At 38.1% G+C, this 25,312-nt stretch overlaps 5 protein-coding genes across 5 annotated transcripts in view; 3 read left to right on the forward strand and 2 right to left on the reverse strand.

Moving 5' to 3' along the window:
* tmtc2a (transmembrane O-mannosyltransferase targeting cadherins 2a) overlaps positions 1–3,798 on the forward strand; it is a 43,878-nt gene extending 40,080 nt beyond the window's left edge. The window contains exons 10-12 of the mRNA XM_079582762.1: positions 581–695; positions 1,957–2,020; positions 3,335–3,798. Coding sequence (XP_079438888.1) covers positions 581–695; positions 1,957–2,020; positions 3,335–3,532 — 377 coding nt within the window. The 3' untranslated portion in view covers positions 3,533–3,798. The remainder of the gene's footprint in view (positions 1–580; positions 696–1,956; positions 2,021–3,334) is intronic.
* Positions 1–25,312, forward strand: part of LOC306983080 (chemokine-like protein TAFA-2) — a 219,454-nt gene that overhangs the window by 912 nt on the left and 193,230 nt on the right. The window lies entirely within an intron of this gene.
* LOC306959506 (protein mono-ADP-ribosyltransferase PARP11-like) lies at positions 5,556–11,654 on the reverse strand (the record flags this gene model as incomplete). Its single annotated transcript, XM_079551629.1, has 8 exons — positions 11,645–11,654; positions 11,263–11,357; positions 11,075–11,180; positions 10,918–10,987; positions 10,772–10,835; positions 10,565–10,698; positions 10,329–10,480; positions 5,556–5,854 (listed from the first exon to the last, which is right to left on the reverse strand). The coding sequence occupies exons 2-8, from the start codon at positions 11,350–11,352 to the stop codon at positions 5,556–5,558; spliced, it is 915 nt and encodes a 304-aa protein (XP_079407755.1). The 5' UTR covers positions 11,353–11,357; positions 11,645–11,654.
* Positions 11,989–14,823, reverse strand: LOC306959760 (protein mono-ADP-ribosyltransferase PARP11-like). Its single transcript, XM_079551963.1, has 8 exons — positions 14,668–14,823; positions 14,309–14,433; positions 13,986–14,106; positions 13,834–13,909; positions 13,351–13,423; positions 13,108–13,235; positions 12,850–13,001; positions 11,989–12,778 (listed from the first exon to the last, which is right to left on the reverse strand). The coding sequence occupies exons 2-8, from the start codon at positions 14,423–14,425 to the stop codon at positions 12,462–12,464; spliced, it is 984 nt and encodes a 327-aa protein (XP_079408089.1). The 5' UTR covers positions 14,426–14,433; positions 14,668–14,823; the 3' UTR covers positions 11,989–12,461.
* On the forward strand, positions 16,237–23,277 carry LOC306959357 (sodium- and chloride-dependent betaine transporter-like). Its single transcript, XM_079551445.1, has 16 exons — positions 16,237–16,350; positions 16,492–16,691; positions 16,784–16,918; positions 17,149–17,289; positions 17,389–17,506; positions 17,762–17,803; positions 18,250–18,379; positions 18,518–18,652; positions 19,714–19,817; positions 19,916–20,040; positions 20,322–20,434; positions 20,505–20,642; positions 20,710–20,812; positions 22,384–22,484; positions 22,576–22,725; positions 22,822–23,277. The coding sequence occupies exons 1-16, from the start codon at positions 16,241–16,243 to the stop codon at positions 22,987–22,989; spliced, it is 2,013 nt and encodes a 670-aa protein (XP_079407571.1). The 5' UTR covers positions 16,237–16,240; the 3' UTR covers positions 22,990–23,277.

Here is a 25,312-nt window from a genome sequence, read left to right on the forward strand (position 1 = left end):
CCTGATTTTGTTAAGTGCAGTTGTGACCCAAATTCTTATCGACATTTCCTTGCTCCACTTTGTATCAGTGTATTGTTGTCTTTGGATGAGCGCTCTCCCCACTTCCATCTGTGGTCCCTCTTTTTTGAGGAACACATTATCTGACTGGCTTTGGAGCAGGTGCTGTTTATAGAGGCTACTTGCAGACTTTATCATGTGAACTCTAAATGTACTCTTCTCCAATTGTAACACAGGTGTAGTAAGTATTTTACTAAATAATTTGAGTTATAGTTGAAAAGGGTGCATTCTTACCAGGAGAGCCAATATTTCTTGAGGACACTGTATGTGTTTTTTAGTAATGACATTATTGAAACATTGTTTTTTCTGTTGAGTCATGAACATAGTATTCTACAAAGCATGTATGTTTAACTATGCAGTGCTCATTCCAAAAAATACTTGAAAAGCTATTCTTGGGGAATTAAAGTTGTAATAAAAATAATTCAGTGAGGGGGCGTCTGTTTATGCAGTATATATGTGTTCTATAAACATGTTCAATAACTTGTTCAATACTTCTGCGCATTATTTGTCTTTCTCTCCTCAGGTCAGTTCCTGTTGGAGCAGTCTCGTCTCAGTGAAGCTGCAGAGATGGCAGAGAAAGCCGCACAGCTGGACAACTCTGAATTCGATGTGGTCTTCAGCGCTGCCCACATGCTCAGGTTTCTACATCACACTACATCTATATGAATAAGAGTAACATCGCTCAAATACCTCCCCCACCCACCCCCTGAGCCGCCTTTTCCATATATTAAAACAGCACTGCAGCCGTTCCTGCACAGTGAACTTGTGAAGAAGTCATCTGAGAATTTTCTTCATACTTTTGCCAAGCGCATGATTCATAAAATGTGTCAAAAAGGATTGCATGTGTTTTATGTTCCGAGCAAACCAAGAAAATAATAAAACCAAGTGCCCTAATCCCTTTTTGAGCTTTAAATCTGGAAAAGTCGTTATTACTCTCTCGTGTCCAACTCGGTTAAAGTCCACAGAGAATGTGTACCAGGTGAAACTCGGAGTTTGGCAAAGTCTGTTTTTGAAAATGACAGATCATTAATGCGTATTGAGGAGGGTTTATTTCAAGGGGCATTTTTATAGTATGTTTTTGCTTTATTAACTGGAACTGGGGGTTTTCAAAATAGTGGTTCACATATAAACACTCGATCAGAGCACATTTTCTCCAGTTTGACTTTACCCAAATGTAAAAGCTTCCACAAAAAAGTGACAGAAAAGCAACAAAGAAGAAACAAAAGAGTAACAGAAAAGTGACACAAACGTGAATAAAATGTTACAAAAGAGCAACAAAACAAGCAATGAAAAAATGTCAAAAAAGTGACGAAAGAGGAAAAAGATCCTTCTAGATCAGGTATGAAGGTTTTAGCTTTCTGACCTTACTCTGGCCTGTAGTCTGTAACATTTTAGATTTGGGTAAAGCTGAACCGGAGAAAATGAACTTGGTTATGACAGGGGTTAAGAGATTAAGACATAAAAAGGAATCTCTGTAGTGAAACCTTCCTACTGAGTTTAACTTGTCCTTGCACTGGTTTCTTTTCACTTGACCTATTCAAGCAAGACTGTGTGAGGAAGATGATGACTTTAATGTTTGAAATAAAGACCATTATCATCATCGTATCATCACATAGAGACATTTATCATCAGTTCATAAAACAAAACTCTGAAACTGCACTTTTTTGGTCACACATGCATATAGCAAATGCAGTAGTTAATCATGGTAACAAAAGGGCTGGAAAAATGGTAATGTTATGATATTTGACCCAGCTAAAAGGGATAACAAGCCCTTAGTCTGAATAAACATAGATGGTTGGTCAAGAAGAGCAATTCCAGAAGGGAAAAGCTGAATGAAAAGAAATACTCAAATACGATCTCAGATACTATAATTAGGCCTCATTGTGTATTTCTTTACAGACAGGCCAACCTGAATGAAGCAGCAGAACAGCAGTACGAGCATGCCGCCAGCCTCAGACCAGATGTAAGTAACTGGACTTTTGGGAGAAGTAATGGAAACACATACACATGTCTCGGCTTTGAATTCAAAGTACAACGACATTATTTTCGACATTGTGGGACATACGTATAGCCGTGTGCTGTTGTTACTGGCAGAGACCACGTTACATGCGACTGTTAGTCACTGCTTTACTGAACACAAACCCCAACGAAAGAAGACTGTCCCTCTAGTTTCACACAGAAAGAAGAATGTTTTTTTATGTGTGTGCCTGTGTGAGGCGATGCCATGATACTGCATCTCATTGCTTTAATGCTGTACTTCTAAATTGGTTTGGCGTCAGGACTCACCATTACTCTAAGATGACAAGCTGTGACGCAAATAAGAATTGTTTTTGTTACTATACTTGGGTAGTGTTCATACATCTTCAGTAATTAAATATTGAAGAAAATGTTCCCAGGGATAGGCCCGCAACCCACTGAAAATGGTTCTGCGACCCACTTTTTGGTCTCGAACCGCCCGTTGAGAACCACTGCTTTAAAGGAACAGGCCACAGTTTTTCCACACTGAGATATGTTCTTACCTGAGCTTAGACGAGTTGACACGTACCTGTCTGGTCTTTTTGCGTGGGCTCAGTCACGCAAAACGACCTAAGATGTTGTTAGCATTTGACCTCTCCCAGTATATTGCTATAGCTTCAAACGGGGGTGTCGAATTCCTAAGCAGATAAAAAGGGGTACTACATTGTAAGGCGTAATAACACCTTAGGAGCACTTCGACGTCCGTGCAGAACTATCTTCACTTTACTGCGCGCACAATGACCAGACAGGTACGCCTCAACTCGTCTAAGCTCAGGTAAGAACATCTCAGTATGGAAAAACAGTGGCCTGTTCCTTTAATGCATCAATCCCTCAGATGAAGAAGATGTGTGAATCTGAGTGGGAAAGTTAATTTATGGTCAAAGTAAGTCCTGCTTTCTCAGAATAGACTCAAATGCTTTCAGCTTTTGGTGTGATGAAGTGGTGTGTAAAGCCATGCAGGTTATATGAGTAATGCATTAGGGAGGATATTGTGCATAAAACTTACTCCAAATCAGTATGTACTAGAGTAGGAGGTAGAGTTTAAGGATAAAGGCCTTGTTTTGCTTATGATAGAGGAGAGAAAGAAAGCGTCATGTGAAATATTTCATTAAATCTGAATGTGCAGTTAATTACTTGTATTACAATGCCTTATGCCTTTGAAGACACCATGGTGGTAAATGCTCCACTAAGCCACTCCTGAGCCTTTTGCTCACATAATATCATGATAATATCTCACTTTTTTATGTCTCCATTTCCTCAGTACCCAGCTGCTTTAATGAACCTTGGTGCCATGCTCCACCTGAACGGGAAGCTCGCTGAAGCCGAGGCCAACTACCTGCGCGCCCTCCAACTCAAGCCTGACGACGTAATCACTCAGTCCAACCTGCGCAAGCTCTGGAACATCATGGACAAACAGGGACTGAGGACCAGACAGACCAACGGGAATGGCCACCAGTGAAGTGGACAATACACTGTGAAGTAGCACTTACCATGGGTGGTTTTCCAGCTGTAAGGCGTATTCATAAACAATAGTGGGTCTATGGAAAATGCGCTGCATGCCATTGAAAAGTTCTTCTTAATTAGAAGAGGATAACTTTTATATTCTAACAATTCCCCAATAATGGTTCAAATGCATTAGCTGTGGTCATTGAAGCAGAGTGAATGACACATAAGACACAGGTGAAACATTTTTGCCTTTTTCTGGTGAAATTATAGCTGAGGTCATAAAATAATGAGATGAGGTAATGAGTTCAATTACCGGTACCTGTTTGTTTAGGTCAGGGGTGTCCAACCTAAATTATTTTCGTTGTGGTTCACATGTGTTGCGGTGTGGAGGGCCACAGATGGTGGTGAAATATTTAGTAGAGGTTTTAACTGTGTGACCACGACTTTTTATTTACCGTCTAACCTTATTGCAACTCTGTCTCACACATTGTTTTTAGTCATTGAGGCTGAGAAGCTTGAGGGCCACAAAACCTGATCAGAGGGCCACACAATGGGCAAACCGGATTTACGTCCCAATATTGTACAAGGCAGTGTAAAAAGAAAATGAAAGTGAATTTAGATGTGTTTGTTTTACATGTATGTGCAGCCTTCTCAGCTGTGCCAAAACATGTATAGATTCTCCACACCTCTGGTGCCAAGCAAGAACATTTTATAATGTGTTGTGTATCAAAGCTGATCAATTTCTTGTGATTAATTTATTTATTTAGTTAACAGCACTGCAATATGTCTTATTCTTGTACAGATAAGTTCGGGTAAAGTTTGGATTCTGGTGGAGTTCAGGCACCGGCGCACTGCTCAGTGATATTATAGTTTCTTAGCATTTCACGTTTTTCTGTAAAGCTGGCTTAAAGTGAAGAAAATTGTACCTGGGAAAACATGTTTTTGTATAGAAATATGGACCTTTTTCAATAAACACTTCCTTACAAATGCTGATTATGGTATTTATAGATTACTTACGCTGTTTGCAATTTACTTTTGTAGGAAATGAACACAATGACAAACAGAAATGCCTTTAACAATAACTTTTATTAGACTCCAGAGGAAGATAACATCACATAATAGTTAAAATGTGTTCTATTGCCTACTCTGTATTATTTTTAATTTTTCAAAAGTAGATTAAACTAACTTGAAACAACAATAACAATCAATTGGCCCAAGGTTTATATTTGATTTCTAGTTAAGAATTTGTAGTTTCAGCACAAAATGTACACCTGGTTCATCAATGCTGTTTCATGAGCCAATGATGGGAATTTTGTGGATTTCAATGAACTCTTATGAAATGCTAATAAGTATTTTATTGTATTTTCCTTAGTGTTTGGCAAGCACTTGGATGGACAAATCCCAGTGGTTGCCTTTTGTTGTGACTTACCATTTACTGTACAAACACTGACCTCTAGTGTCACTTATAGTAAGGTACAGAAGGCAATACTGTAGCTGGGTTCTAAGCATAACTAGTCCTACATCATAAGGACTCTTTGAAGTAGAAGTAATAGTGTAATCAAAAAAATCTTCAGTTAAATTTAATGCATAAAAAGAAATAATTAATCTATCCTATTTGATTTTCATAATTAGGAAAATATTTTCACCACATTAAAGTGCATATGACAGCTTTGATCATGATTTTATTTCAGTGAAGTTGCAGACTAACTAATGTATATATTAGGGAAACTCTTATTCTTATTCTTATTATTACTATTATTATTTTTACATTTTATTTTGCTTGTTACATAGAAAGGGGGAAAGTACCATAGAATCATTTCTCATTGATATATGGTTGCTCGGCCACAGCTATGAGTTTATCTCTACGTATGTCACTTCCTACCCAAATCCAATAATGAAGTGAAATAATAAACTTAACAAAAAATGTTAAAGCAGCAGGGAAAATAGGTTAAAAAAAAAAAAAAAGAGCAAAATATAATTGAATATAATGGTCGTAACTATGTTTTAGTTTTAACATCATTCATAATTACTGTGTATCATCTGTACTGAATTAAATACTCTGGATATATTTGATTGGAGTCAAATATCACATACATTTTGGGAAATTTGATGTCATCCACACAGCTGTCATGAGAGTGATCCTCAGCAACTTGATCAGGTTTGTTTAAATCACGATGTCCCTCTGTAGAATTTCCAACCAGCACCCGTGCCAAAAACATGATTTTGGTGGGCACATCTTGTGCATCCACTGTCTTTCGGCCATACAGAGGCAATGCACATCTGCTGCTGCGGCTGTACTTATCTGCGTATGTAGCATGTATTGCAAAGTATATTCCTTGAAGGAGAAAAAAAAGGCAATCAATGTCCTGGAAAGCGCTCTGGGCACCTTCTGGTTGTTGTTGGGCGCTATACAAATAAAATTTGATTGATTGATTGATTGATTGAATGTAGGGCAGGGGTAAGGGGTAAGTTTGCGTCGGGGAGGGACGATTTTTTGAGCATTGCCAAAACACCAAGGGCCGAACCTCACCATGGTAGCCTAAAGTAAATCAATGTTTTCTACAAATACCAATGTTTTACATCTGCAGTTCTCAAGTGGTCGGGACCCACCATTACCCTAGAATGGCAAGCTGCCACCCAAATAAAATTGTAATTGGCCATATATCCTATAAAATAATACGTTTTTATTGAACAAGTAGTAGCTTTTAAGAGATCAAAACAACACAATGACATTAACTTCAACAGTCTGTTTACAGGCACTTTCAGATGGAAAATAAAATTAAATAAAAAAATGTTCCCTTGCAACCCACTGGAAATGATTCTGCAACCCCCTTTGGGTCCCAACTCACCAGCTGAGAATCACTGGTCTACATTGTATATGACCAAGTGGGATGTTCTGTCAGGTATTTGATTTCTTATTGACATAATATATGGAGGACCATGGCTGCCAAAACTATAAATATATACATAAATAAATAAATAAATAAATAAATTTAAAAAAGATAAAATTTGCAAAGAAATGCGTGCAATTATGAGAATAAGTGCATTTATTTCTGTATTTATTTATTTATATATTTATTTATTTCTGTATTTATTTATTTATTTACATATTTATTTATTTTTGTATTGATTTATACATTTATTTCTGTATTTCTCTATTTATTTCTCTATTTCTGTATTTATTTTTGTATTTATTTATTTATTTATATATTTATTTATTTCTCTATTTATTTATTTATTTCTCTATTTATTTATTTATTTTTGCATGTATTTATTTATTTCTCTATTTATTTATTTATTTCTCTATTTATTTATTTATTTATTTATTTATTTATTTATTTCTCTATTTATTTATTTATTTCTGTATTTATTTATTTATTTCTGTATTTATTTATTTATTTCTGTATTTATTTATTTATATATTTATTTATTTCTGTATTTATTTCTGTATTTCTCTTAATGAGATGCAAATCATGGGGTGGGTCGGGATGCCTCTGCTGTAAGCTCATTGGTCAATCTTTTTCCTTGCTCCAGAGCTTGTCCAGCATAGACGGCCATGTTGAGATCACTGTGTTCTCGCTATAGCCATGTCAGAACGAAAAAGAAAAAAAAGCATTCTTCCATATGCAGCAATTGCATTGTGTGTGTGTTTTTTAAACAAATAAGTAAATTATCCTTTGCTCTGGGTCGCTGAACAGCCTCCATTTTGGAGTGGTGAACGGTTGCATGTTGGACCTCAAGCATATCTAGTTGGGGACTGCTGTGCTATGTTACTACCCCTTACAACAACTAGTAGCTAGCCAAACAAGTCGGAGACTCGAGATAGAAATGGATTCGCTTTGGAGTGAAATTTCTAATGAGCTGAGAAGACTGGCGGACAGGCATACGAGAAACTGTAGCGTTGACTATATTATTTTCCGTTTGGATCAGTTACGTAAAGTCCCGTCGCCAGACGTCAGTCAGGGGGGCATATGAAATCCACGCAGGGGCACATTTAGTATTACTATAAAGTACATATTTTTCGGTATTCGCGTAGCCCTGGCGCACACTGATCATTACATTAAACATAATCAACAGCAAATATGACCAGACCAACTACAGCTGTAACATCAGTCCTCGTGGCGGAAACGTCAGTAGGCCTACATGCGTTTCTCCGAGCTGAGCCTCCTCATCAACACATCCTTCTACTCAAACTTGAACTTATGAGTGAGGTCCTTTTCAAAAGCAGCTGAATGAGCTGGGCCTTGCGTCTGTGCAGAATACTGCGCCGATGCAACGAAAACACGTTTCTGAGCGTGGAAAACGACCGGACTCTGGGGCTGTAGAACGAGCGCCTGCACCCCCACACTCCCCCCACACACACCCCCACACTCGCGCCACCGTTTGTACCATGAATATGGCTCGGTCAGTGCTGTGGCCGCGTCCACTTTTCAGTCTCTCTCAGCCTTCACTGAAAGCTCCAGTGTCTGAGTGTAAAACGCACACTTCGAACGCGGGGACTTTTCGGCGGACTTCAGCGCTTTGTAGTAAAACACACAGGAGCACCTGTCACTGCCTTTGCCTCTCACGAGCATCGTGGACTCTCAGGGCGGAGGAGGATCGTTGATGCCCCTCTATCATATCACCTATATTTTATTTTGTGCCCAGACAACACGGGAGCCGTGCGCAATTGCGCACGAGCGCAGCTTGGAAGGAACCGTGCCAGAGAAAGAGAGAGAGGGATGAAATGCCGCATCCGTGCTAGAGGAGGAAATAGTTAGGCTACTTGTTGTGGAGTTTGGGCTGGTCTAATCGGGCAGAAAGCGCGAAAGTAACACTGTGCAAATGAGTGATCTTTGCCCAATTTGTAGTGGTTTGTAGTGGGCACACGCATCTTGACAGCATGGCGCTTCTCAGCGCACGCCTGTAATGTACATGTACGCACTTTGCGCGAGAGAGCTCGTCGCGTGCGGTGTATTAAACCGATTGAAAGCGCAAAGTAACACTTCGCACATGAGTGATACGTATCTTGGCCCGGTTTGTCGTGGTTATCCGGCCATCCTGCATGTTTTCTTGTGGTTATACCCGTCGCTATGGGCTGGCCATACGGGGCCATGCCCGCCCCCCCCCCGACACAGATGTGGTGTAGTAGACTACGTGATACGCAGACATACGCCGTATAACCACGAGAAGGCCTGCAGAACTGCTGTATAACCACTACAAATTGGGCAAAGATCACTCATTTGCACAGTGTTACTTTCGCGCTTTCTGCCCGATTAGACCAGCCCAAACTCCACAACAAGTAACCTAACTATTTCCTCCTCACGGAGAGAGAGGACCCTCTCTCTCTTTCTCTGGCACGGTTCCCTCCACGGGAATTGCGCACGGCTCCCGTGTTGTCTGGGCACAAAATAAAATATAGCTGATATGATAGAGGGGTATCAACGATCATCCTCCGCCCTGAGAGTCCACGATGCTCGTGAGAGACTTTTGGCAAAGGCAGTGACAGGTGCTTCTGTGTATTTTACTACAAAGCGCTGAAGTCCGCCTCCCTCATAAGTTCAAGTCTGAGTAAAAGAATGTGTTGATGAGGAGGCTCAGCTCGGAGAAACGCATGTAGGCCTACTGACGTTTCCGCCACGAGGACTGATGTTACAGCTGTAGTTGGTGTGGTCATATTTGCTGTTGATTATATTTAATGTAATGATCAGTGTGCGCCAGGGCTACGCGAATACCGAAAAATATGTTCTTTATAGTAATACTAATGCCGCCTTAAGACTGACGTCTGGCGACGGGACTTTACGTAACTGATCCAAACGGAAAATAATGTAGTCAACACTACAGATTCTCCTGTCCGCCAGTCTTCTCAGCTCATTAGAACATAGCACAGCAGTCCCCAACTAGATATGCTTGAGGTCCAACATGCAACCGTTCACCACTCCAAAATGGAGGCTGTTCAGCGACACAGAGCAAAGGATAATTTATTTATTTGTTTAAAAAACACACACACAATGCAATTGCTGCATATGGAAGAATGCTTTTTTTTTTTTTCGTTCTGACATGGCTATAGCGAGAACACAGTGATCTCAACATGGCCGTCTATGCTGGACAAGCTCTGGAGCAAGGAAAAAGATTGACCAATGAGCTTACAGCAGAGGCATCCCGACCCACCCCATGATTTGCATCTCATTAAGAGAAATACAGAAATAAATACAGAAATAAATACAGAAATAAATAAATAAATAGAGAAATAAATACAGAAATACAGAAATAAATAAATAAATAGAGAAATAAATAAATAAATAGAGAAATAAATAAATAAATGCATAAATAAAAAAATAAATAGAGAAATAAATAAATAAATAGAGAAATAAATAAATACATGCAAAAATAAATAAATAAATAGAGAAATAAATAAATAAATAGAGAAATAAATAAATAAATAAATAAATAAATAAATACAAAAATAAATACAGAAATAGAGAAATAAATAGAGAAATACAGAAATAAATGTATAAATCAATACAAAAATAAATAAATATGTAAATAAATAAATAAATACAGAAATAAATAAATATATAAATAAATAAATACAGAAATAAATGCACTTATTCTCATAATTGCACGCATTTCTTTGCAAATTTTATCTTTTTTAAATTTATTTATTTATTTATTTATTTATGTATATATTTATAGTTTTGGCAGCCACGGTCCTCCATAATAATATTTCTCCAATTGATCTTGAGGGCCAGAGGTTCTGTGCTGGCCGGCCGGATTTGGCCCCCAGGCCTGATGCTGCCTACCCCTGGGGGGAAATGATTTTTCCTTACCTTTTCCATAAACATGCCCATGGTATCCAGCCAGTCTTAGGTCAAAGTTGTACTTGCAAATGCTGTCGACATTACTGTTTTGGGTCCCATGGAAGAGTCTCCTCTCCTGAATGTCTGTGACACCATGGATCCTCATTAACTGTTTTTTCTTTCTGTATACCAGAAGCACAGACAGAAAATTAAACCATTGACTCTTTTTAACAAGCACTATTTTACTTTTAACAGACATGACATACCGACAGTAAAATTCCCACAAATCTTGGTTTTGTATTCTACAAATAGATACAATAGGCTTGTCCAGCAAACCATCTTTGCTTACATAATTTGCAACAGTTAGATACTCTGCAGTGGATTCATTCAAAGGGATTAACTGCATACAAAAAGAAAAAAATATATATCATTACAGTCACAAAAATGTATACCCTGACTGCACTGATATTTACTTGATATGGACAGGAGATATTTGTCATTTCCCAGAAGACAGGACCAGAAGAAAAACAGGAACAGCTGTAGGTTTAGGCAGTTTCACTTTCATTTTGGAGTAAACAGTACCTAAAACAGAATGACTTCAACCTTCACTGGTATTTACCTTCTCTGTACATTATACCCGCGCTGGATTCTTCTTTTTCTTCCTGTTTTCATGTCAGTTTGTATCATGTCTAAATGAAAAGGAGGGAGGAAATATTTCTGAAAGACTCCTTTGATGTACACATTCAGACAATGGCAATGTGTAGTGAAACAAGTACCTGTGAAATGAATGGATTGGGCTGTGTCTGTTGAAAACACTCCTCTTGAATTTATTAGATAATACTTTTCTATGTCTTGGCTATTTAGGGGGGTTTCTGGGTCATCCTCCAGAACAGGCAGATGGGGATTAAAAAGAAAATACCTTTCAACAATCTCAAGATAAACTTCCCTAATTTTTTTTGTTTACCTCAAATCTGTGCCACTGTCCGCAGTCTGCCAGGTAGTACCAGCTCCAGGGATCATCTGAGGTGTCCATGTACTCGTCTGTGTCCCACATGTTTGCTATAGATATACACTTTAGGTTTGGATGATGTGAATAAATAAATGTGTACGGTACATTAAAATATGAATGACATCTACACCAAAGAAAGTTCAACTCTGTGGTATGTGGGTGCAACATGTTTATTGTTTCTTATTCAAATACTGTATATGCCATCATGGCTCTGACGTAGTCTGAGCCTATTCAAAACCAGATACAAGTATTTGGAAATACTGCCACTGCTGCTTAAAGTATTGGAGTTTTGGAGTAAGTCTCCAAAATAAAACATTTAGTATTAGAAAATGACTACCTTTGTGGTGAGTTGTTGTAGTAATGGGCTGTTTAGTTTCCTGTTCAGTCTCTGCAGCACTGTCTCTTCCTCATGTGGCACTCAGCTGCTTCAGTCCAACCTACACTACCAGGTTAGGGTGTGGTTTGTTTCAATTACTGTATTGCAGGTTCGAATGGCACGCTACATGCCATTTTTATTTGTGCAACTTCTCAGCTCGAACAAGCATTTAAAAACCACACACACACACTGCAAATATATTATATATAGGCCACACATTTATTCTTAATTCAAGCACATGACCTTATTTAAATAATTTGAGCTAGCACAGTGACACCATACAGTTTGGACAATTATGCTTGATAAGACACAAATACAAATAAACACACAAATATAAAGTGTTTTAGGGAAGTGTTGGACATAATACTATGATACTATGCCTCTAAAGCTACAAGACAATCAGTATGACATTAAATTATTAACATATACACAGTATATGCAAATCCTTTCATAGAAAGGGTAAGTTATTAAACAGCAATGAATGTTCCTTCAAGTGAGGGTAATTATCAACCACCGCACTAATCAGAGAAGCAGGACCATGCTACAGTTTGGTTTGGAATCGCACAAAGCTCATAATGCGAGTTGGTTTGTCTCATCTAAAAACCTTTTTCACTAAACTTTTGAAGCTAAGGAAGCGAGCACAGACTCCACATTAAGTACAACAAGAGCACAAAGACGGTTCTATTCCTAGCACGCAGCTAAGGCACTTTATGATATCCATGCTTCTTTTTGGCACAAGAGTGAAAGGTCCAGGTCTTCCCACAGCAGAATCTTGATGTCAGTAGAACTCTATGATATATTCTGGATATATCTGATTGCTGTCGAAAATCACAAATATCTTTGGATTGGCCAGGTCGTCCACACAGCTATCAAAAAAATGTATGAAGCTTGCATCTTTAGAGGGCGGTCTACAGTACAGAGGATGTCCAACAGTGAATTCTCCCACTAGTACCCTCGCCAAGAACATAGTCTTATAGGGAGGCTCACTGGCAAATATTGGCGGAGTGAGTCCATGTCTCTGTAAGGTGGTATTGTGTTTGTTCGTAGTGTGACAAAATTTACTCGAGTATTTGGCATCTCTTGCGAAATAGCTTCCTATGAGGGCAAAAACAGGGTTATGTACTCGACATGACAGTAAATTGTATCCCACAAAAACATAGACTTACCTTTTCCATAGACATCTCCATGACTTCCAGTTAGTCGCCAATCAAAGTTAAAAGTACATATTGCTTGTACATTACTGTGTCCTGTACCATGAAACAGCATCCGTTCTTCTATATCCAGTGTATGTTTTACTTTGCGCAATTGTGTTTTCTTCCTTGGAAAAAAAATCAGGTGCTTGTCAGACATTTGGAAACACATTTTGGCAAGAAATTCACTAAACAGCAGAAGGGTGACTTGTGAATTTTACATAAAAAAAGTACCTGCAGAAAAACTCCCATAAATCTAGATTCTGGACCCTTTGCACAGATTTTATCGGGTGGTCCATTGTTCGCTCATAGAGTCGAGCTACTTCTTTAAATTCATATGTATCTCTACCAAGTGGGATGAGCTTAAATGAAAAGAGTGAAAGTCAGGGATACACAAAAGGCCAACAAGAAATCACATACATTTACAACATTAATGTATATTATATTAATTCAATAAATGACACAAATCTCTGCAACCTGATAGGGCTCATCAGTGTTAATTCTTTCCCAGTGACAGGGGACCGGCAGGGCAAGATTATCACATATAAAGCTGTGAAAAAACAGCTGATTCAATTAATTATTTTATCATATTCATTATGTCTTCTTGTTTCAACAATTGTTTATAATGTTATTTTAGAAACTAGGTATAACAAAGTATATTTTGTTTAATACCAAAATGTATTTTTTGTCATACCTAGTGGCATAGTATAAGTATTCTGGCTCATTATTATAAAGAACTGCAATACTTTGCACTAAATCAATTAGAATATGCAAGTTACGTTTCCAAAAGTTAAACACCAACTGTAAATAGGCCTACATGTTGCTACTTTTGCAAATACAATCAGTGCTAATTTGTACTTTGTGCAGCCCTTTGGAGTTTGTGTTGGTAAATGGTGCAATACAAATATAGTGGTTTGAATTTCATAGAACATATTCCAATATATTAGTAACAAAATTTACCGAAATCCAGTTGCAGATTGAAGAGAGCGCTTGATCGGCCTTTGCTTCCCAGTGGTTACATTTATTTGTCTCATCACTACACATTAAAGCAGCATTAGGTTTTAATGATTGCAACAAGCAAATATCACATTTATTTTAAGTAAATTCCTCACCAGAAAAATCCAGTCTGTATGTATATTTGGCAGTGTAAAACTCCATTACTCCACGCTGATTTCTAATGTAACACTGTTCAATTTGAGCACTTGTTACAGAACATGCAGCACTAGGATCAATCTGATAGAAAGGGATCACATGAGTAAGACAAAGACATAGCAAAGAAAGCCTACTTTACACCAAAGTAACGTTAGAATAGTCCAGCCAGTCCTCAAGTACGACTGGAAATACAGAGGTGAAAGTAAATTTACCATTAATACTTCAATATTATTATTTGCTCATTTGTTTCATAATTTGTTATTTTATTGTGCTTTAACGTTACCTCAAACATATGCCATACTCCACATTCAGCTAGGTAGAACCAGCACCAGTTTGTCTCCGAGGTGTCCATGTCTTCCATCTCTGCAGATTCCTCCTCGGAAGACTTGATGGGAAACATGGCTCAATCTGTGATCAGTAAACGAGCATATCAGCATGTTTACCAAGCAAAAGAAAAGCGCCTGTATATCACGTGCATACTCATTTTAGAAGCACTAACAAAAGTAGATTGATACTTTGTTACGGTAGCTGAGGAAAGATTATGCGGACAGGAGCTTGGATACGACATACAAAATTACCAACGCTAAAAAGCATTTACGTTTGTATATACAAGGCCACTGCGCTTATTTACAATGATCTTACCAAAGCCAAGTCAAGTGTATCTTGGCTTGATTCCTCAACAATACATGTTCCCTCACTCTCTTAGGGTTAATATTGAAATATGTGTGAATGCCATCTCTATTTGTTTAAATGACAAGCAACTTAGCAACTGTCGCCTTCTGTTTACATTCATTTCCTGGTTCGAGGCAAGACGTAACTTACGCACAGGGCGCACCGCTTGTTCATTTTTCCCGAAGCTTTGTCTCTTAGGCACCGCGCTGAGTTGTTTTAACCAGGTTTTAACCTCTTAACCCCCATTTTCACAGAGCGCATTGTCTCCAGTTCGGCTGTACACAAATGTAAATGGTTGTTCGTCGGCTGGGTCTGCTGTTATTTTGTATAGATCCATGAGTTGCTTTGTCTAAAAATACAAATAACCATAATCCTAACCTTAAAGGAGCTATACCTAATTTTACTTCCAGAAATGGAATGAAATATATTTTGTCCTCCTTTAGTAGCTATGTTGTAAACTCAAAGGTGTGTGGGAAAAACAGCGTGCATCAAATTATAAAACATTTTTATCAATTTGATGAACTTTCAGTCTATTTTTCAAGCATTTTTGCGAAAGTGACTGTTGCCCATGGATCTATTATACACGTTTGGTCACGAATTGCTACATAGCTGATTAGCTTTTGCGGTAACGTTAAACTCTTAATATTTGAATTTTTGGAAAATCGACGGTCGTGTAGACAGGGGTTTTTTGCTTCCGGACCGGAGCAACAGGACCGCAAGAGGCGGGACTGTGGAGCTCTATTTATCTCATGTTTTACAGTTGTATTGTTGGGATTATTTTGCGTAATTTAGTGTTGACATGTAACTTAGTTTACATGTAGCCTACTATTATTTGGGTTAATTTATCAAATTAAAACTGTATGTTTTACTCCAATATTTCGTTGTATTTTGTAGGACAGTGCCTTCATTTGTTCAATAAGGGACAGAGACAATATTTTGGAACAAAATAAAATGTTTATTGTGGTAACAGGCCGTGCCTGTAACCAGTAAAGATAGGAGAGAAATCATCGGATTAATAATGTTAGCTTGCAGATGCAATAACAAAGTAAAAAATACAATTTGTACCTTCAGGGTCTTCCCTGTTTCAACATCACAAAACAAAAGATCAACACTGATGTCATTAATGTGTAAAAAACAAATGTTGTAATTCTGGGCTAATATAGTAATAATAACAATAAGAATAAGAATAATAAGAATAATACGGTCAAAACTAGTCTGGAATGACATATACATGCAACAATGTGCCATTAATAATGGTGCCATAACTTTTTTTTTTAAACTATATTTGTCCTTTATTTATCCAGGATACAATTCGAGTGTCCTGGCCAAGATTCTTTAAAATTAAAATATGCAATAATTTGCCACAGAAAGTGACATCATTATGAATAAATTATAAATTTACTTTACAGCCTGCAATGGCATTTTTTGGGTAGCATGCATTGGGATTTTTTATTTATTTTTATTTTTCTCGGCTCCGGGTCTGCAGCTATCCCCTTCTCATCAATTTTGGAGAGAACTCTATGGATCCATGGGAGCCTTCATTATGAATCTCGGGGTGTCTCCATTTCCAAATTGTGGACACACCCCCTGCACAACTTTGCGAAATCAAACTACAACATACGCTGAGAGCACGCGCGGCGAAGGACACGAAGGGTTCCCAAACAGTTTTTGAGCCTGTTATTTAGTAAGTTCATTTAATGTTGGCATGCATTACTCTTTAATTGACAGCCTGTAATAAATCAAAACAAGGAGACAATTGTAATAATATGCGCATTGACTGTGCGTCTTTTTAAGGATTGGAGAGACTATCATGGGCGGGGAGACAGTCGACGGACCCCGCGGTCCTGAACACGAAAAAGGAATTCCTGAGAGAGAAATAAAACCAAGGGGAAAATGGGCCAACAAAACAGAGTTTATTCTCGCTATGGCTGGAGAAATCATCGGTTTGGGGAATGTCTGGCGATTCCCTTATCTGTGCTTCAAAAATGGAGGGGGTGAATAAGAAGGCTGTTTTAATTCAATAAAAGCATTCAGCTTTACATGATTCTTATTTTGTTGAACATGCCATTCCTTGTGTCCCATCCAGGCGTTTTCTTCATCCCATACTTTGTGTTTCTGTTTTTCTGTGGCATCCCTGTCTTCTTTCTGGAGACGGCTCTGGGACAGTACACAAGTCAAGGAGGGGTGACAGCCTGGAGGAAGATCTGCCCCATGTTTGAAGGTGAAAACAAGGCTTCCTCTCTTCTGTAATTCCACACTTGTCATACATTCTGCCATGCAAATGTTACTGTAAAAAAAAATGTACATGTTTTTTTTTTTTTTTTTTTTACAATTGTTTGCACAGTTTTAAGATGTTAACACTTTACACAAACCGAGTTGATACTTTTTATTTAATCTTCTATTAATATTGTTGTTGTTGTTGTTGTTGTCATCGTGTATGTTACTACACAGGGGTTGGCATTGCATCCCAAGTAATTGTGACCTACCTGAACATCTACTACATTGTTGTTTTGGCCTGGGGCATTTTCTACCTGTTCAACTCCTTCAAAAGTCCGTTACCTTGGTCCACATGCGACAACTGGTGGAACACTGGTAAGGCTTTGTTTCAATTCATGTCTATACTTGTCTTTCCTTATTCACACAAAGTTTAATGAAAGACTTGGCTCTAACCCTTCTCTCTTCTCTATTCAGAGGACTGTCACGCTGAAGGTAGCATGTTGTCCAATCCACATATGTTTAATAATTCTTCAGACTGGTCTTTTCTTCATAATGTCACTTTGGAGGATCATATTGATGATTTTAATTTCACGTAAGTTCACACACATTGCTGTTTGTGGAAAAAAAAAGTCCTTTCCTTTGAATATATTTCATTAGAGCTTCTTGGCTGAGCAGTGCATTTTTGTCCGATACAATATTATTGTTTTACACTGAGGAGGTGAGAAGTACACCACATTAATCTCAACATAATCGTTTTCCTCTGTTTTAGAGCATAACTTCAACTTATTCTCTTAAAAAGCTATAAAAATCAATAAATTACACAATTCTTTGCTATTTCTTTTTGCAGAAGTCTTCAACAACCATCATCACCAGAACTTGAATTCTGGAGGTGAGAAACACACAGAATCACACTTTATTTTCTCAGTTATAGTTATGCTATATTAATCCCTGTGGGGGAATTTGTCCTCTATATTTGTAGTATTATCATGTAATAATAGAATAAATCCAGGGCCATTTATATGGGACTAATAGAGTTCAGTTTGATTTATATTACATGAGGAATAATATGTCTTTTGCAATATACAGCTACATATCTTTCAAAACTTTGCTCTATTGCAACAATCAAAATGTGCTAGGCAGGTTTTTGGCTTTCTTTCTTTCTTTCTTTCTTTCTATTCATCAACACAATGTGCTCGGAAAATGTCCATTTTGACGCACACCAGGCGAGGTGTTTATAGACTGTATACATACAGATACAAACAAACACAATACAAATAAGCAGATGGTACAAACTCCGAGTAACACTGTATTATATGCTTGTGTCTTTCTCTCTAGTTTCCGTGTTTTGAGAATAAATGACGATGATGGTGGTGGAAAAGTACTCTGGGATTTAGCCTTATGCCTCCTCCTTGCTTGGGTCATCTGCTACTTCTGCATCTTTAAGGGAGTTAAATCCACTGGCAAGGCAGGTTCATCCGAAAATTCATCATTCATCTTTTCTGTTATTTAATGCAGTGTTATATTATTTGTGACAAACTTTCAACTTAACACAATATTTTTCGTGAATGTTTTGAATGGTGTGCGAATGTGTGACTTGTTGCAGGTTGTATACTTCACTGCCACATTTCCCTACCTGATGTTATTCATCCTCTTCATCCGCGGTATTACACTTCCTGGAGCTGGAGAAGGAATAATATATTACCTCTACCCAGACTTCAGCAAGCTTGGTGATGCGTCTGTGAGTACTAAAGGCCACTCTATGAACACAAACATACACATTTATACATACATTCACTGATGAAACCTTAATGTCATCAAGTTATGCAAGTCTTATATCTCACTCTTACTTGGGTCACTTTCTTTCACAAAATCTCTTGAGCAGTTTTGATAACAAAGCGGTGTCTTGGTTTTCCCTTCTATGTCTTTCCGGTCTTCCGGTCTTCTCAAGGGACATACAAATTCACTCACACAAAAAAAAAGGCAAAAAATGCATTTCCTTCACATTGCATTAGCAAGTTTTCCATTTTAGAGACTCCAGGGGTCAAAGGACAGGAGGTTTACCTTATGACCCCGCATAAGAAATGGTTTCCCTCTAGTATCTTGTCAGGGTGTCTCTCAATAGGACTGTCTAAACCACAGACCTAATACCATTTTAGCATTTACATTTTTCCACCTTTTAGGACTTGTTTGTATATAATTGTAATTCTTTAACGTTGTGCAATGCCCTTGCTAAGTTCAAAAGCAGGGTAAGTTAGACATGGCTAGCGGTCTTACGTAAAGCCAGATGTTTCTTCAACCAGATGGATAGTTGCATATGGGACTTTCTGGCTTGCAAAATACCACCATGTGCCCCAGAAAAGCTTGGAAAGAATAAACCTGGAGTCCCTCTGCTCATTGGCTTGGAGCCCTGCTGCAGACATTCCAGTGAGCATGTTAAAGCTCATTAAAGAAAGTCTCGAGACGGATGCAACAATTTCCTCTTTGTCAAATGTGAAGACCCTTTCACTGGACTGGAGCCTACATTACAAAGTGGATCACTGTGGACGCCTGCCATCTTATCGTGAGAAAGGCGTAATGGTACCTCTAATATTATCCAGATGATTTCCAGACCAAGGCCCAGACCAAGGCTTCGTGTAAACAAACCCTCACACTTAGTCACAATCACTAGCTTCACACAACAGAACACATGTGGTATGCACTCGTTCAGGAAACAGTGCCACGTGGGATTTTTTTTTTTATTTGCTTGGCTCACAGTTAAAAAAAAAATATCCATAATCAACAATTTCTCGTGTTTTGTAGGTATGGAATGATGCAGGCACACAAGTTTTCTTCTCCTACGCTGTGTGCCAGGGAGTACTGACTGCTCTTGGAAGTTACAACAATTATAACAACAACTGCTACAGGTTTCTATTAATTTGTTATTGATTATTTTGTACAGATGCTTTTTTTATTTTATTTTTTTTATTTTTTTACTTTATTACCTTCCTCTTTGCTTTTGCAGAGACTGTTTGGCATTGTGCTGCCTCAATAGTGCCACTAGCATTTTTGCTGGTTTTGTTGTTTTCTCTGTGCTGGGATTCATGGCTCATGAGCTTGGTGTGCCAATAGAAGAGGTCACTTCTTCTGGTGTGTATTATTCTAACGCTCCACAAGATGGCAGTGGTTGTTATACATCTGAAAGGGCTGAAATTTGCATGATTTACCCATCAAATGCAATGCTTTTAAATTTTTAATTGTTGAATATATTGTTTAATATCCCTAAACTGTATCGACAAGTCTATGTTAAAGCATTTTGCACACCCCACATGCTCTGTTGTAATTCACACGATTTAAATGTTATTTTTGGATTGAAGGTCACGACATGGTTGCATTTACTGAATTCTATGACTTTGTGTCCCTTGATTTAGGTCCTGGTTTGGCTTTCATTGCTTACCCAAAGGCACTTTCTATGCTCCCTGCACCTTCATTCTGGTCTGTGCTATTCTTTTTGATGATCCTTTTCCTCGGTTTGGACAGTCAGGTACACACTGACCCATCTATGTATTTTGTACTTACCTTCATCATCTTGAAATCAATTAAAATGTTTCCAGTTTGTCTGTGTGGAGAGCTTGGCCACAGCGCTCACAGACATGTTCCCACGTTTCCTGAGGAGACGTGGAGCTAGAGAGATCCTTGCACTGGTTATTGCCGTGGTCTGTTTTCTGCTGGCGCTACCACTTGTTACCGGGGTAAGTGACAAAAGGTGTATGCGCTTAAATTGCACAGTTTTGATGAAAAATGTTGTGTTTGTTTCAGAGGGGGATCTTCCTGTTTAGCATTATTGACAATTATGGTGCCAGTGGATTCACTCTCCTGTTCATTGCCATTTTTGAATGCATCGTGATTGGCTGGATCTATGGTATGCTATTATTATTCTTGTCCTCAGCCACCTTATATAATTCATATAAAGTCCAGCATAAAATCAGTTATCAATACGAATAAATCCTTACAATAACCTGTACAATAAAGGGATATTTCAGGATTTTTGACATAGGGCCTCATAGTTGTCCAGAGTGTTGTTGATTTCTGGAGTTTTTTTTGTTTTTTATTATTCATGCAGTCCTTATATTTGAAGAGTTTAGTGGTGCGAGGCTAGTGCTAGGCTAGTGCTAAGCTAGCGCATGTCTATGGTAACTAGTAGCCTGCATTAAAACCAGTCTGATCACTTAGAACACCAGACTACTGATATAAATCTCTATGTTGACCATAGACCTAATATTAATAGACTATTTCTCCTCACTTCTCCCCATTTGCCATAATAAGCACGTTCAAGGGGGAAATCATGGCAGATTTACAGACTCCTCCTACCCAGCTCTGACGTAGCATGTTCCTAATAAGGGCATAAGGGCAGGATCTTCACTGTAGACTCGGCCCTCTCGTGACGTGTAGGTCGTAGCCACGCCAGGCCGTTAGCTCTAATGCTAACGGCCTGGCTGTCAAAGACCGGCCCTCATTAGTGTACGAGATTTCTCACGACAACCAGCCCAGAACCTGTAATTGCGCCTAACACAAAGAGGAATATCAATATAGAAAGTTTAGGAAAATGAGGCACCAGGCTTTGAAGTTGTTTTTAATGTGTCTAAAGTGCAATGGTAGCTTATGGAAGACTAGCTTGTTCTGCCAGCCCTATATGAAGGTACTGCAGCAATGTCGGCCCATTTTGCATTTAAAAGAACTTGAGCAGCATCAGCTTCCTGGTTGTAAGCTACGCAGCAGCGGAGTGATCTGCTTGGTTACCGGATCTACGGTAGTTTTTTACCTGCAGTCGGCATTACTACACCTGGAATTCACAAAGGAGCTTTCAACAAATCAGATATGGCAACGTTTGGAGGACTACCCGATGATTTAGAAGAGGGTTTTAATGCAGGCTACTAGTTACCATAGACATGCACTAGCCTCGCACCACTAAACTCTTCAAATATATGGACTGCATGAACTTCAAAAAAAAAATCTCCAGAAATCAACACTCTGGATAACTAGGATATGAGGCCCTGTGTCAAAAATCCTGTAATATCCCTTTAATTTCTTTGGTTGAGAACAATGTTGTTCAAGTCAACTGTTATAATGTGTTTGAGCAAAATGATCAGGGAAAAATATTAAATCATGTGGGTACAGTGGTTCTCAAACTGTTGTACATGTTGTGTACCACTGGTAGTACTCGGTGATTCCTCAAATGATACTCAGGGTCATCTGTAATTTTAGATTTCATGTATTGAGCTGACATTTCAGATAATTTCTAATGCTTTGGTAATGCATTTAAATTCCTTGTTTTTCTGACTTAGACAAGATTCACACCTAATTTATGCAATCTGGTCCAATGTCAGTTCTGGACGTCCTGATATGATCTTGATGCAGGCCTTGTGGTTTTATAAGGTGCTTGATGTGAAATGAGAACCACTGAGAGGCTTCACTTTTGTCTTTCCTAAACAGGGGCTGACCGTTTCCTTCACAACATCGAGGACATGATTGGATATCCACCAGTGCCTGTGTTTAAGTACTGCTGGATGTTCATCACTCCATTAATCTGTGGGGTAGGTCTCTCATCGTTATTATAGGGGCCTGCAGCCCCGGTATGCTCTCCCTTTAAAAGTTTCATGAGGTCATTATTTTGTCATCCCTCAGATTACACTTCTTTATAATCTGTATGACCACATCGGTGATTTAGTTGTGTATGGCTATGCGATGTCTGATTCATACAAAAGAATCGCTGCCTTACTCACCCTCACTCCAATGATTTGCATCCCACTGTTTGTTTTACGTCCCCTGTTCTACGTAAGTACATCATCATAAAAATAAAAATGAAATACATCCATTGAATTGTCATTCTGATGTACATTTCTTCATGCTGTATGTTTTTTTGGTCCATAGAATTTCAATGAAATGACCACGCCCTCCAGTGACCTCCGCCAGTCGCAGCCACACAGGCCCATATTGACTCTATGCAAGCGCGTGATCTTTGATGCTCAGGTGACACCCAATAGGAACCTGCCTTTTGAAACAAATGAGAAGTTGGCGATGCATGACCCAGATGTTTAACTGCACAAATACAATAGAGGCTCTTTTTTTTCTGGGGTGGCCAAAATGATTAGAACTCTTGTCATATTTAAGAATATGTTTGATTGGAAATTAAAATTAATTGTTCATTTATACCAGTAGTTCTCAACCTTTTGGACCCCCGTTATAACAATTAATGGGGTTCATGACCCTCGTCCGTATACGTATCTCATTTAGTCCCGCTGTTGGGTCACACTGTGGGAAATGGGGATATTAGCCTATATATTACTAAAAAACAAAAGGGAAAAATATCAAATCAAATTAAGAACAAATAATGACACAAAATGACCCTCAAATTTTCCCTCCATGGGAGTCCCGACCCTCAGGTTGAGAATCCCTGATTTATATGACAACTATAATCTGAATAAAATTGAAATACGTTTCTTCAATACATGCAGATGTTTTATTGCTTTTGGCCATAATAGTGGAGCAAATTATGCCTTCTCATTTCAAACTTTTCACTTTGTGATATGTGGACCTTGAGTTTCAGCAAGGGCCTTTTCTGCCCCAAGAATTCAATCTGGGGTCATTTTGTTATATGGTTTTCCATTAATACATATTCTGTATATTAGCCAGGTGTCAGATCTCTGATAATGGTGTTTTTGTTTCCTTTTTCAACCACTATTATTATTTAGAGTTACCATACTGGACCCCATACTCTATGACAAAATGTTAGATTTGATGCAAAATGACGGAAGCGTCCTGGTCTCACTTGCATATCTGTTCCTGTATTTTTTCACTGGTATCACGTTATTTCAAGATAATTTCATGTTCCTACAATATATGGATCACATTATTTCATGATATGAAATCATCACGTTATTTCATAATGAAGTGGTATCAAATAACGTGATATTTTCATCAAATAACGTGATCCGTACATTGTGCGAACATGAAAATGCAAGAGAGACCAGGACGCTTATGTACGTACAAAATACCCTGAATTCTAATTTGATTTTTGTTTACATTACATGGGCAAATGAGGTAAAATAAAAAACAATTGAAATAGAACAACTGACACTTTTATCACAAAAAGAAGATGTTTTTGGCTTAATTTGTATCATTGCATTCAGCTTTGTTTTAATAAATTAAAATAACAGATACTGCCCTTGACCAAACACTGATATCATATACAATGCTGTTAACCATTATATGTTAACCTTGTTAATATTCAATGTACTGAATGGATGGAATATAGCTCTGATTGGTACTTTATATCATGCATTCTCTTAACTGCCTGACTTAACCTAGTGTATTAGATTCACTAACCTAACATAACACGTTGCTATTAATAGCAGTGCTCAACATTAGATTGATAATGCCTGCCAGTATTGATCTCTGCACTAACCAGTTAAAATTCATTAAGATTTCGTCTCTTTGTTTTTTCATTTGTTATCTGACACTGCATTGTCTTTTCCATAACAGGCCGTGCTATATACTCTTGTTTAACATTCATGTCAAAGCTTTAACATATAGCTCCTAAAGCTGTGACATCACACGCTGTAGTGCATGTGTTTGGTTCACCCGCATCATGGCAAACTCATTCATGTGTGTAATCCAAAGCGGCATTCAATTATCAGTCAAATCCGCTCAACAACACAGAATGACCCTCAAACCTGAAACTTGTCCCCAGTAGCAACAACTGTGTGCTGCAATGCGAAATGTATTGTGCATCTTTATAATGTTTTGTATTTTTTTTCTATAATAAAAAAACAAAAAAAGGAAAAATAGTTTTTTTGATTCATTTTGATTCTATATTAGTTCGAAGACTACTAGTGGCCTAAGATAAGCTTCTATTTTGCTCATCGACAGCTGTGTTTGTTTTCGCTTAAGGCAACTATAGGTTAACCACAATACTGAAGCGCTGTTCATACGTCTGTAAGTGTAAACAGTTAAATGAATGTCAACAGCTACAGCACAAAAAGCCAATCGAAAAAGCCCATATTACCAATCATGTGTGTGCGCCCCAATTCTATAGCTTGTTTAGTTTCGACCCTTATTAATTATAGCTGAATTTGGTGCACAATTAATGGAATCATGTCCTTCACCACTTATCCCCTTTCTTCATTTATTTTCGACATAAATAATCACTGGACACAAGAGGAAACCATATCATTATCAAACTCCTTGCTGTTGAATAATTATGTGTACAGGATAGGAACGGAAATGGAAAACACACATCACGTCGTTCCAGGCTACTGAAAACATACACTAAATGGAAGGGGGCCTTTTTGAAAGATAGAGACCAGGACAGACCAAAAACACTCCATAAAAAGATCAGTGATGGTCGCCTCATTGCGTGTAT

This window comes from Gobius niger, assembly GCF_951799975.1.
Source record: "Gobius niger genome assembly, chromosome: 2".
In the NCBI taxonomy this organism is placed as follows: domain Eukaryota; kingdom Metazoa; phylum Chordata; class Actinopteri; order Gobiiformes; family Gobiidae; genus Gobius; species Gobius niger.